This window comes from Mauremys reevesii, linkage group 1 (genome assembly GCF_016161935.1).
Source record: "Mauremys reevesii isolate NIE-2019 linkage group 1, ASM1616193v1, whole genome shotgun sequence".
NCBI lineage: Eukaryota > Metazoa > Chordata > Testudines > Geoemydidae > Mauremys > Mauremys reevesii.
Window position 1 is genome coordinate 25932428 of NC_052623.1, and position 13477 is coordinate 25945904.

At 42.7% G+C, this 13477-nt stretch overlaps 1 protein-coding gene across 11 annotated transcripts in view; it reads right to left on the reverse strand.

Annotated features, from left to right (window-relative positions):
- Positions 1–13477, reverse strand: part of DLG2 (discs large MAGUK scaffold protein 2) — a 1428123-nt gene that overhangs the window by 276352 nt on the left and 1138294 nt on the right. For all 11 annotated transcript variants that reach the window (XM_039519930.1, XM_039519931.1, XM_039519937.1 and 8 more), the window contains one exon: positions 5037–5139. In XM_039519930.1, the coding sequence (XP_039375864.1) occupies positions 5037–5139 (103 nt within the window). The remainder of the gene's footprint in view (positions 1–5036; positions 5140–13477) is intronic.

Consider the following 13477-nt stretch of genomic DNA (forward strand, 5'->3'; position numbering starts at 1 on the left):
GGGAAAGCATCAATAGAATAGGAATTCAACTTTAATTCAGAACCTCTTGGTCACTCAATATATGCACCAATGTCCCATTACGATGCATGGAACCTGTTTGTCTCATCTGTATCATCTCTTCTTTCGAAATTATTCTCCTAATCAAAAATACATTGGATTTTTCAGCCAATGAAATCTCCCACTCAGCTCCAGGAGCCAGGCAATCAGTTAAAAATGATCCTAAACGGTTTTACTGTTACTGACTTTACAATGCTGGCATTCTCCAGCCAGCCAGATGAACACCGAGGATGAAGAGGGAGTGTTTATGCCCCCTTCCCCATATAAATGTGTTCATATATACTCTTTTCCCACACACACATATAAAATACACTTTAAAAGTGTATGCGTGACACACAGTCTTTGTACTCTGGATTCTCTGAGCAGACATGCACACACAGAGGCACCAAGATGCTGAGGGCCCAGATCCTCAGCGGCATAAATTAGTGTAACTCCATCAAAGTCAATGGAGCTACACCAATTTATATCAACTATAGAAAAGGCCCTGAGTACGTCTGTATGTATATTTAAAATGTACATCAACACAGCTTGCCACAGATGTATAGATCAAGCCATTTACATTTGCAGCGTATTTTATATCTACCTTATTTCTGTAGCATCCAGAAGGGCTAGACGTGTGAATCATGCATATGCATTAACATTATACCAAAACATTAGACTCATCAAGACATGCGTTTACATTTTTGAGGTAGCAAGTAGGTGGTAATAGTGGGGGATAAGAAGTAACCCAGAAGTCATTCCGTAAGGAAAGTACAACAGTGGTGCTTAGAAAGTGTAGCCCAGTATTTTCTCCCTCCCCACCTACAATTCAGACACAGATGTAAGACAGAGAAGGGACTCCTGTAAACGCTGACGTGGGTCACATGTGAACAGGCAAAAAAGTGGTGTCTGTAATAATACGTAACTTGAACTCCAAACTTCAGAGAAAAAGGAGCCACAAACAGGAATTATCTGCTTCACTATTTTAAGATGCTTTTAACTACAATTATAGCTCTAATAACGACCATTGCTAACATCAGCAAATAAAGATACAAGTGTATCAGAGAGGATAGCTGTCTCTGAGATTCCCGTTCTCACCAAAACTCTGATAGTCAATTACTACCCAACATACTCAGCTTTCCTCAAAAACGTATAGTGCTGTATTTGTGCCAGCAAGCAGCTAACAATGCAAACAGGGCTAGAGTGCAAACGTACTCATTCTAACAACTTTTTGGCCCCTTTGGCGTCAATTGGTCTAATCAAGTTGTAATTAATGAATGTCTTCCCTTCATACATGCTGTTACAGTAAGGTGTTAATTGATTTGCTTGAAAGATTTATAGCACACAGAGCAGCTGACTGGCTTAATGGTTTTCCCAGGGATTGCTGTGAGGGAACAGCTGCAGAGATACTGCAATGCAGCACAGCACAGTTTCCAGACTACTGACACTGAATATTTTGCAAAAATCTGAGGACTAAATTTTGTTTACAGCCCTGTACTGGGGATGAATGGGTGCAGCTGAGAGTAGAATGTGGAATTTATCTCATAGGGGATGTCTGCACAACTCCTCGACACGCGCGGCTGGCCTGTGCCAGCTGACTCAGGCACGCGACGCTCGGGCTGTTTCACTGCTGTGTAGATTTACAGGCTTGGGCTCTTGGATCCTGCAAGGTGAGAGGGCCCCAGAGCTCAGGCTCCAGCCCACGCTCATAAGTCTACAGAGCAATGAAACAACCCCACAGCCTGAGCCCTGCAAGCCTGAGTCAGCTGGCATGGGCCAGCTGCGGGTGTCTAGTTGCTGTGTGGACATACCCTTAGCGTTCCCAACCTAGAGGCCAATATTTTCCTCCCCCACATCTCCTCCATTCAAGATGAGTTGTCTATATTTAAAGCACAGTTCCCCTTCCTTTCAAACTGGATCAGTTACACTGACCACAGAATTTTACCGTAACTCCTTCCTTACTGTACTTCAGCACGACCATCACCACTAAAATGGGAATACATACTATCCAATGGAATTTGAAATGCTGAAGATATTTCCTTTACTCCCAGTAGGACAACTGTGGGTGAATGCTGACTTCTTAGAGAGCCACTGAACACGCACATGGCCATGCCCTTTTAAGATGTGCCTCATCTTACAATAGCTACTCAGGACATACCAAGCAAGTCCATGCTGCAGAAGAGGGTGAATGGCTCCTTGCTGGCTGTGCATTTTTACAAAGGCACTAACTGGCTTTAAAAGGAGTTTGAAAAGATTGCTATTCAGGAAAAAGGTTAGGGCAAGCAAAAATGTTTCCATGAGTATGGTTATCAGTGTGAAAGCATGGCTAAAATAGGAGTAAGTGGGCCCCCTCGTCTTTTTGATCGACAAGTTTTTAATCGCTTGTATTTGTTTCTTTACCTTCAACTAGCAGTTGAGTACACGAGTAGTGTCATTGAAGTCAATGGGACTGCTCTTGTGCTTAATGCTAGGCAGGTGTTGAAATATCCAGCTGAACTGGAGCTGCAATAATCATTACGGATCATAGAATCACAGAAATGTAAGGCTGGAAGGGACCTCAGGAAGACATCAAGTCCAGCCCCTACACTGGCGGATCAAGTAAACCTAGACCATCCCTGAAAGGTGTTTCTTCAACCTGTTCTTAAAACCCTCCAATGATGGTGATTCCCCAACCTCCCTTGGAAGCCTAGCCCAGAGCTCAACTACCCTTATAGTTGGAAAGTTTTACCTAACATCTAACTTAAACTTCTCTTGCTGTGGATTAAGCCTATTACTTCTTATCCTACCGTCAGTGGACATGAAGGAGATGTTACTACCTTGTACAGTACCTGCAGTTCTTTGAGATGTCTCTCCCTGCAGGTTCTCCACTTCAGGTGCACATGCACCCCATGCATTTTCGACTAGAGATTTTCAGTAGCAGTGCACATTTGGCCCACGCAGGTGCCCTACACAACCTCATGCTCCACACCAAGGCTATATAGGGTCAGGCAGGTGACCTGTCCTCAGTTCCTTCTCCTCTGCAAAGTCCCACAGGGGAAACCGGAAGCAGAGGGGAAGGAGAGGGGATAGTGGAGCACCCATAGGGAGAGACACCTCAGAGAACTCCAGTTACTGCACAAGGTGAGTAACCTCTCCTTCTTCAAGTAGTGCTCCTATGAGTGCTCCACTTCAGGTGACTACTAAGCAGTACCTGCAGCTGGAGGGGGAGTCTTCAGAGCCGAGTCCAAGACTGAAACAAGACTGCATTCCCAAGGGCAGTATCTGATCTGGAAGACTGGATGGTTTCTCAGGTCAAATTTGCGATAGCTTTGGGTTGACCGTAACTGCATTTTTTAGCAAATAAACCATTGATCCAAAAATGTCATCCAGTTCTAGATGGCCCACCTCACCTTTTTATTTCTTGTATTTTTAGTTCCAATTCTGTCCTCACTTTTCGTCTTCTTCCCTCCCCACTCCGCTTTTATCTTTCGTCTTTCATAACTTTGTCCCATACCAATTTGTCTATTTCTGTCTCAGAGAGGTAAGGGAAATAAAAAAAGGCGTGGGTGTAAAAGAAAGACCAAGAAAGAAAAAGGGTTGAGGAAAGGGAATGCTCTCCTGTTTATCCACCAAAACATGTTTTATTTTTGCTAGCCTCTGCATTTCCTAGTTCCAGGCAAGCTGAGACGTGAAAATGCCTTAACAACAAGAGAAAAGCTATTCAGCCTGATGGCAAGCTCTAGAAATCTTACAACAGAACCCACTTACATAAGATTTCCAGGCAACTCTACATACTCAAAAATGCTTCGGAGTTCATATAAGGTTCAGATAAACTCTGAACCCATTCACCACTATTACCTCCTCTTTTCCTTTGCACTGCAACTGTAGGTTAGAGAGTCAGTTTATAATATCGCAACAGCTATGTATTTTATGCTCTTTTCTTTACTTATAGTATAGATATAGTATATATATATAGTAAAGTATATTTCTTTACTTATAGTTACTATAGAATAGTAACTTATTGAAGCATTAACTCTTTCCTCCATTTTAATTGCCAATCATCAGCCGGCTGCTCAGAAAGCTGGCACATTATGCACTATTGTTTACCATCCAAAAAATCAAGAGCTGCAATTTTACTTGTGACTTTCTGTAATAACAGTCTAAATTGATATTTATGTTCCTATTAAACTGTAAAAGATAAACAAGACTGCAGCAACTAATGGGAACCAAGAATACATTGGACTAAGGTTTCATTCAAAATCTCTGTCAAGAACTTTCTGTAATACAATTATTTTTACCCCTTCTTCCTTGATCTGAAATTTATCTATATGTGCGTGTATCACACACTAAAACAATTATTTCATGTATGTAATGAAGTATATTTGAAATTTTGTTTGCTTCTAATTCTCCTCTCTTTTTCTCCTTACCTCATCTCTTTCCGTAGTATCTGTCTTAATTGCACGTTTTCTGTTTTAATTTTAACTGGGGGTTGGGGGGGAGAGTCTGAGTCAGAACATGAGAAAGGGAGTGAGTGAGAATTTATTATTTATGAAAAGTGGCAGCTTGACAAAGCCTGGTGACTGAAGTCCTCAGTTTAGCCACTGAAAAGGTACAGCACGGAAGTACAACTGGCCCACCAGTGTGTCTCAGTTCTCACATGGAGGGACCACTTTCTAAGGGTGAAAAGGCACTTCACTCTCTATGTCTATTCAGCCCTTGATATCCTTGAGATTATCAGCAAGAGGTCCCATGAATGCCACATCTGATGACAGTTAGTGTGAGGAGGACACCTCTTCATCCACCAGGCAGTGGAATAAGACCACATAAGTCATCACACACAGGGTGCCAAACCACCACCGTTTTATTCTGCATGATTCTTATCTCCACTTTTTCCCAATTTTATTGCTTTTCCTATTCTTGAAGTCTTGCAAGGTAAATGACATTCTTCTTCCAGCCAAAGAGCATCAGATGAACCCCAACAGCACTTCTTAACTGGACAGTAAATTAGTTCATAGACTTACCTTCCGGCTGGTATTGTGCTACGATTGTTACTATCTGCCCTGCTCCTTTCAGTGCAGCTGCAGCCTGCTCATGGGTAGCACCGCGAAGATCAATGCCATTCACCTGCAGGAGAAATGAAAACAAAAAACAACCATCTGAACTTGCTTCATAATGGATGGAAAGCCATGGAGAACCTGCTTTAATACTTGGGAAAGGGCACAGGGGGTGGGGGGATGGAACTCATGTCACCAATGTTCAAGAACAAAGACAAATTATAATAGACTCATATGAAGCTACTTATGATTGACCAAGATCCTTTGCCACTGGATCAGACTACTGTATATTGTGTTTTAACACACTGATCTGCATTATATTCACCGGAGATAGCTGCCTATCTTGTTTTCTGCTCTCTTAAATTCACATTGTTCTAAACCTTTTTGTTTAAAATCTTGACCGATTTTAACTTGACTTTATAGGGTTTGAAAGTTCAATCCTCTGTTGTGCCTGAGCACCGTGGAGAGGGAGTCCTGACAGGAACCCAGCTGGGACACATTGATCTTGCTCTTGCAACCCTGATATAACCCTAACCTGCAGGGGACAGCTTCAATTTGCTCCGCTGATGGGAGACATTCTATCAGCAAAGCATCTGCTGTAGTGGAGCCTTGCTCTAACATACACCAGCCCTGAATGCCTGCTTCCTGTTCCCAGCATGCCTCCTCCCCATCTTGCGCTGGGCAGTTCAGGTGCAGGAGGGAGGTGGTAGCATAGGCACAGGAGGCAGCCTAGCCACCTCTGCCAGCTTTACAGACTGGAGATTTTCCACGGGGGTTTCTCCATTCATTTAACTTCACTTTGGGTTGCATAGGCAGTGTAACATGAACTTAGCCGATCAGAGAATCCAGCTCTAAAGGTTTGTGGACATTTCAAAACCTGTTTCATGTAGAGAGCTAGTTGGTGATACACGCTTTGTCAGCAGTTATCATGAGGAAGTCAGACAAATGGCACAAAAAGTGGGAGTGTGCTAATAACGTTTGTGGATGACACAAAGCTGGAGGTATTGCCAATACAGAGAAGAACCGGGATATCATACAGGAAGACCTGGATGACCTTGTAAACAGGAGTAACAGTAACAGGATGAAATTTAATAGTGAAAATGCAAGGTCATGCATTTAGGGATTAATAACAAGAATTTTTGTTATAAGCTGAGGACTCATCAGTTGGAAGTAACAGAGGAGGAGAAGGACCTCGGAGTATTGATTGATCACAGGATGACTATGAGCCGCCAATGTGATATGGCTGTGAAAAAAGCTAATGCGGTCTTGGGATGCATCAGGCGAGGTGTTAGTACCGTTATACAAGGCACTGGTAAGACCTCATCTGGAGTACTGTGTACCATTCTGGTCTCTCATGTTTAAGAAGGATGAATTCAAACTGGAACAGGTACAGAGAAGGGCTACAAAGATGATCCGAGGAATGGAAAACCTGTCTTATGAAAAGAGACTCAAAGAGCTTGGCTTGTTTAGCGTAAGCAAAAGAAGGCTGAGGGGAGAGATGATTGCTCTCTATAAATATATCAGAGGGATAAATACCTGGGAGGGAGAGGAATTATTTAAGCTCAGTACCAATGTGGACACAAGAACAAATGGATATAAACTGGCCATCAGGAAGTTTAGACTTGAAATGAGATGAAGGTTTCTAACCATCAGAGGAGTGAAGTTCTGAAACAGCCTTCCAATGAGAGCAGTGGAGGCAAAAGACATATCTGGCTTCAAGACTAAGCTTGATAAATTTATGGAGGGGGTGGTATGATGGGAATAGCCTAATTTTGGCAATTAATTGATCTTTGACTATTAGTGGTAAATATGCCCAATGGCCTGTGATGGGGTGGGATCTGAGCTACTACAGAGAATTCTTTCCTGGGTATCTGGCTGGTGAGTCTTGCCCACATGCTCAGGGTTTAACTGATCGCCATATTTGGGGTCGGGAAGGATTTTCCTCCAGGGCAGATTGGCAGAGGCCCTGGGAGTTTTTCACCTTCCTCTGCAGCGTGGGACACAGGTCACTTGCTGGAGGATTCTCTGCACCTTGAAGTCTTTAAACCATGATTTGAGGACTTCAATAGCTCAGACATAGGTTAGGGGTTTATTATGGAGTGAGATTCTGTGGCCTGCATTGTGCAGGAGGTCAGACTAGACAATCATAATGGTCCCTTCTGACCTTAAAGTCTATGACTCTAAAATGTCTTGGGTGTTCTTGGGGCAAGCAGACATAGGAAGATGAGCCGAGTAAGTGCCAGCTCACGGACAATATGGGAGAAGGGTGAACAGCTGTTGAAAAGCAACTTTGTGCTGACTGTGAAAAAGAAGACAGACTCCCTTGGACTCAGACTTCTGCTCAGTGTCACTGTTCTTTTTTCACCATACAGTCCTTGGCATATCCAGGACAGACTTGGCAGACTTGATTTTGGCATTTTGATGTGAGCCTGTAAAATAATTATACATCCCACTCAGTTCCAATCATTATATATAATATCACCCTGAAGAGTCTAGGGAGTGTCACTGAGATGGCATGGACTGCACTCTCAGCAAGTTTGCAGACGACACTAAACTTGGAGGAGTGGTAGATACGCTGGAGGGTAGGGATAGGATACAGAGGGACCTAGACAAATTAGACAATTGGGCCAAAAGAAACCTGATGAGGTTCAACAAAGACAAGTGCAGAATCCTGCACTTAGGACAGAAGAATCCCATTCACTTTTACAGACTAGGGACCGAATGGCTAGGAAGCAGTTCTGCAGAAAAGGACCTAGAATCCAGACGAGAATCTGGATATGAGTCAACAGTGTGCCCTTGTTGCCAAGAAGGCTAATGGCATTTTGGGCTGTAGAAGTAGGGGCATTGCCAGCAGATCGAGGGATGTGATCATTCCCCTCTATTCCACATTGGTGAGGCCTCATCTGGAGTACTGTGTCCAGTTTTCACTCCTACAAGAAGGATGTGGAAAAATTGAAAAGAGTCCAGCGGAGGGCAACAAAAATGATTAGGGGGCTGGAGCACATGACTTATGAGGAGAGGCTGAGGGAACTGGGATTGTTTAGTCTGCAGAAGAGAAGAATGAAGGGGGATTTGATAGCTGCTTTCAACTACCTGAAAGGGGGTTCCAAAGAGGATGGATCTAGACTGTTCTCAGTGGTAGCAGATGACAGAACAAAGAGTAATGGTCTCAAGTTGCAGTGGGGGAGGTTTAGGTTGGATATTAGGAAAAGCTTTTTCACTCAGAGAGTGGTGAAGCACTGGAATGTGTTACCTAGGGAGGTGGTGGAATCTCCTTCCTTAGAGGTTTTTAAAATCAGGCTTGACAAAGCCCTGGCTGGGATGATTTAGTTGGGAATTGGTCCTGCTTTGAGCAGGAGGTTGAACTAGATGACCTCCTGAGGTCCCTTCCAACCCTGATATTCTATGATTCTATGATTATGTCAAGCTTCAGAGGACATTTTTAAAACTCAGGATAGGATGCCCACAACTGGGTAAGATTGAATACTTGTCTGTCGAGCCTCCTATCAGAGTACAACAGAGTGAACCCACAGATGCAAACCTACCTATATGCAGAAGCTTTCATAGAATATAGGGAAGGAAGATCATCAAATCCAGCCCCCTGTGCTGTGGCAGGACCAAGTAAACCTAGACCATCCCTAGACACCTCAACTTGTTTTTAAACGTTTCCAATTATGGGGATTTCATGACCTGCCTTGGAAGCTTATTCCAGATCTTCACTACCCTTACAATGAGAAAGTTTTTTCTAATATCCAATGTAAATCTTCACTGAAGGTATACTCTGCAGCAAGGAACATGGAGAACAATTGATCACCATCTGCTTTATAACAGCCCTTAACGTATTGGAAGATTATCAGGTCACGCCTCCATCTTCTTTTCTCAAGACTAAACGTTCAGTTTTTTCAGCCTTTCCTCATAGGTCAGGTTTTCTAAATGCTTTATCATTTTTGGTGCTCTCCTCTGGACTCCTTCCAATTTTTTCACATCTTTCCTAAATTGTGGTGCCCAGAACTGGACACAGTACTCCAGCTGGGGCTTCACCATTGCTGAATAGAGTGAGACAGTTACTCCTGTGTCTTCCATTCATGGCTCCTGTTAATATACTTGTGATAAATAAAGTGGGGGGGATAGCTCCCATTGATGGACACTCAGCCAGCCAGTTAGCTGTAAAATCCCTCTTGGTAGCTGTTCTTTACCTGCTTTACCTGTAAAGGGTTAAAAAGTCTCCCAGGTAAAGAAAAAAAAGTGGGCACCCGGCCAAAAGAGCCAATGGGAAGGTAGAACTTTTTAAAATTGATAAAGAAACTTTCCCTTTGTCTGTTGTTCTCTGGGCTGGGGGGAAAGAGCAGCCATGCTATAAGCAGCTAAGCCAAGTATGATAAAAAAATCATCAGCTCATGCCTCAAACTCCTTATCTGAACTGCAAATGTGACTTACTCAGAATGTTTAGCTAGACACGATTACGGTTATTCCTTTTATTTCTTATTGGCTTGTGGACTCCTCTGTGCTAACCCAAGATGCTTTTGTTTGCTTGTAACCTAGTTTGTGTGCTTGTTTTTTGGAATTGCTCTTTGAAAATCTAGCAAAAGCCTAAGTTCCAGATGTATTTTCATTCTTTTTGGTTTTAATAAAATTTACATTTTTGAAGAACAGGATCAGATTTTTGGTGTGCGAAGAGTTTTGTGCATGTTGTTTAATTAGCTGGTGGCAACAGCTAATTTCCTTTGTTTTCTTTCTCAGCTCTTCCCCCTGGGAGGAGGGGGGCGAGGGGAGGAGGGTGAAAGGGTTTGAGGGTACCCCACAGGGAAGAATTCCCAAGTGCTCGTTCCTGGGTTCAAAGGGTTTTTTTTTTGCATTTGGGTGGTGGCAGCATTTACCAAGCCAAGGTCAGAGAAAAGCTGTAACCGTGGGAGTTTAATATAAGCCTGGAGGGGCAAGTATTAATTTTTAAAATCCTTGCGGGCCCCACTTCTGCACTCAGAGTGACAGAGTTGGGATTCAGCCTTGACAATACTACAGAATCATATTAGCTTTTTTTTGCAGCTGCATTACATTGATGACTCATGTTCAGTTTGTGGTCCACTATAACCCTCACAGCCTTTAGAGCAGTGCTACCACTTAGACAGTTATTCCCCATTTTGTAGTTGTGCATCGGACATGCATTTCCTGCGTTTACATTATGGAGAATGAAAAGAGTTAGATATGCCAGGTTAAGTGGGTGGCTTCAGGATAACAAGAGCAGGTATATTATGGGCTAAACTATACGTAAGTCTATTTTTGTAGCCTCTAAATATTACAATGATAGGCAAGCAACCCAGGAGACAGACTAGATTAGGCAGGATTAGACAAATTAAGAGAGATACATTGACCTTCTGCAATGGATTACTTTACATTGGGCTAACCAAAAAGCCCATCTATCCCCCACAGATCAGCTGGTGCAGAATACAGTCATGCATTTGTTATCAAGGTGGGTGGAATGGATTCTGTATACACACTGATTTGCTCTCTGCACTAGCTGCCTGTGGGTGTACAGAATGATTCCAAGGTTTTATTTTTGACATTTAAAGTACTAAATGCACTGGGTCTTAATTTTTTTTTCTGAGCTGCTGAAATCTCATACAGATTCATAGATTTTAAAGTCAGAACAGACCTTTATGATCATCTAGTCTGACCTCATAATGCATAATATGGGCTGTAGAATTCCACTCAATTAATGCAGTGGAGGGAAATATTCTTTCCTATTATGCAAGTGAACTCTAACAAGCCCAATAACCTGTGAATGAACGAGAGCAACCAATCGTGATTAAAGACGCTAAGCGATGATGAATACACCACTTCCATTTAACATCTCACCCTACTAGGTCAGAAAGAACAGGATATTTTGGTTTGACATCATGAGGGCGTAAAAATATCATGAGGGCGTAAGAGCTCATGCCCTTTGCCCCTGCCACTTATGCGTGCTCCGCCTCTTGATCCATGTGATCTTATTAAGACAATTGTGTATGGCAACGTTTTTGCATGGCACCATTATTTAATTGCAAATTGGGAAATCTATTTTCAATTTCCAATTTACATTTGTTTAAATACTTAGCTGTTAAGAACCAAGAATGCTATGCCAGGTATGAGCAATACACAAACAAACTGAGCACTAGTCATGTATATAAAAGTATATGGGTGTGATTGTGGGTGAGTGCAGAGAAAGTTTAAGGTACTTGCTTGTTTTCTTTTATAACACAGGACTGCTTCTTACAAAAAAAAGCACTGTTGCCCCGAGCTTGACTGCACAATCCTGATGCCCCACTGCAGAATGAGTTTGACTGCACAATTTCTGATGCCTAATTCCAAAATGAATTTGACATAATGGAAATCAGAAAAGCCTGCAGCTTATACAGCTGTCTCTCTCGTCTGCGTGCTGTGGCGAAAGGAGAGTAGAAAGACAACCGAAAAAGACAACAGTGTAATGAAAGATTATGATTCAAAAATCCAGGAACAAAACTTCATCGGAGATTGGCAAACTGGCATAAAACGCCTCCTGATTTTGCGCAACCTATTTTTTTCTTAGCTACACACCTAGCCCTGTTGCAAATTATACAAATTAAACACAGTAGCTGGAATTGTAGGCACTACTCTTTAAGGACCAATGCAAACCATATTTACGTGAGCCCTTTCCTAACTTCAGTGACCACTGGATCAGGCCTGAACAGTTCTGGTATTAATACACAGGAAGGTAAAATCATTAGACTTGGACAGACCATATAATTTTACATTTTTTTTCCAAAATATTTAATCGAATAGCATGTATTAGTATGCTCAACTCTGAACTGTACAAATTAAAGTCTTTGGCTGTCTTTTCTTCTTGTGCTAGCCTAAGCCTGATTCGTATGTAGGTCATTCAAATTCAAAGACCAACGGAGTAATCTATGGTATCAAAGCTACTTTTATTTTGGGTTGTACAGCAATTAAATGAACACTCGGAGTCCCTGGGTAAGCTGTAAAGGAAAAGAGAAACATGCTGCCTTCTCCGAAGGGAAAACAAAAGCCTGCTTTCTGTTTCTTCTTTCAGCTGTCAGTAACACTGCCGCATGCTTTTTACTGGGATAATCAAATGGTAAGGAAACTGCACACTTTCGTGCTGGAACAACAGAGCAAAATTTTGCAAATTGTGGTTCTTCAGTTTGCTGAACTTGTGAAAAAATTAGTTTGAGTGCCAGAAGATGAGACAAGACAACCTGGAACAAAACTCAACTCGCAGGGCCAGAAGCCCCACTCTATACACCAAAGGAGGGCACTGCCCATCTCCTCTTGCAGCCCCACTAAGCACAACTGCAGTTCTTCCTAGCACCCCTATGGTAATTGCTTCCCTCAGGGTCATGTTCCTTCCCCATCCCCGTCACACGGCCAGCAGACATGGCTGCTCACAGAGATGGGAGCATGCAGCATAAATCCTCTGGGGCTGTGGGCGATGCCTATCTCACTGTATCTATGTTTAAATGTGCAAGGGGAAGAGACTGCCCATGGGAAAGTTACACGATGATTATACACAATGATGTGTATTCCTATGACACTTTTTATATTTGATAGAAGGAGGTAGATACAGGAATTCTAACTCACTCGCACACGCTACCAAATCACAGCCCTTTGCTGAGATAGAACAGCCTTACATATTAAAAAGCTCTTTTTGGAAAACAATGACAAGACAGTTATCTTCAGGCTGATTTTCTGAAAAAGTCTTCAAACAAACATAGAAGAGCAGCACCCATTGAGCCAGCACAGCACCTGGACAGCTCAAAAACCCGCAAGAACCACCACAGCCGAGGGGCATTGAAGTTCACTCTGCTACAGTGTCCCTTCTATTTGAGTTACAAAGGCAAGGTTCTGTCTCTTACATGAAAAAGGCTGCTTGGCAGTAAAAAAGAAGGGAGAATACATGGGAGGGGAAGATCCTTCTTGCTACTCCACTTTCTTCCACTTACATTCTCATCCACACTTCCCTTGTTATCTTTCTGTTGCCCTCTCATTTTCTCACTTCTCCGGTTAATTAATTCTCTTCTCTGTGCCCACATCCTCTCTTTTTGGATGGAAGCTTCTTCGGATCAGGACAGTGTGGTTCTGGGCTTGTATACTGCCTAGCACATTGTAGGACCTACCAGAAACAATAATATCATCCTTGGCCCTACTCCTCTCTTCACCCTGCTCCTGTCCCATCTCTTTTTATGGACCACTTGTTTCAGTGACTTTCTGAATTTTTCAGGTCTGGGTTATTTTGAGTAATAGCTCCCGGCTCTAGTCAGCCACTCGATATGCTCCGGTGAGCTGGCCTTTCCAGATGCAGAATTTCCTCTCACCGAGGAACAAGAAGCACTGCTGGGAAAGGTGCTGTATGACTTAACAGGTCGTTTCCCATCTCT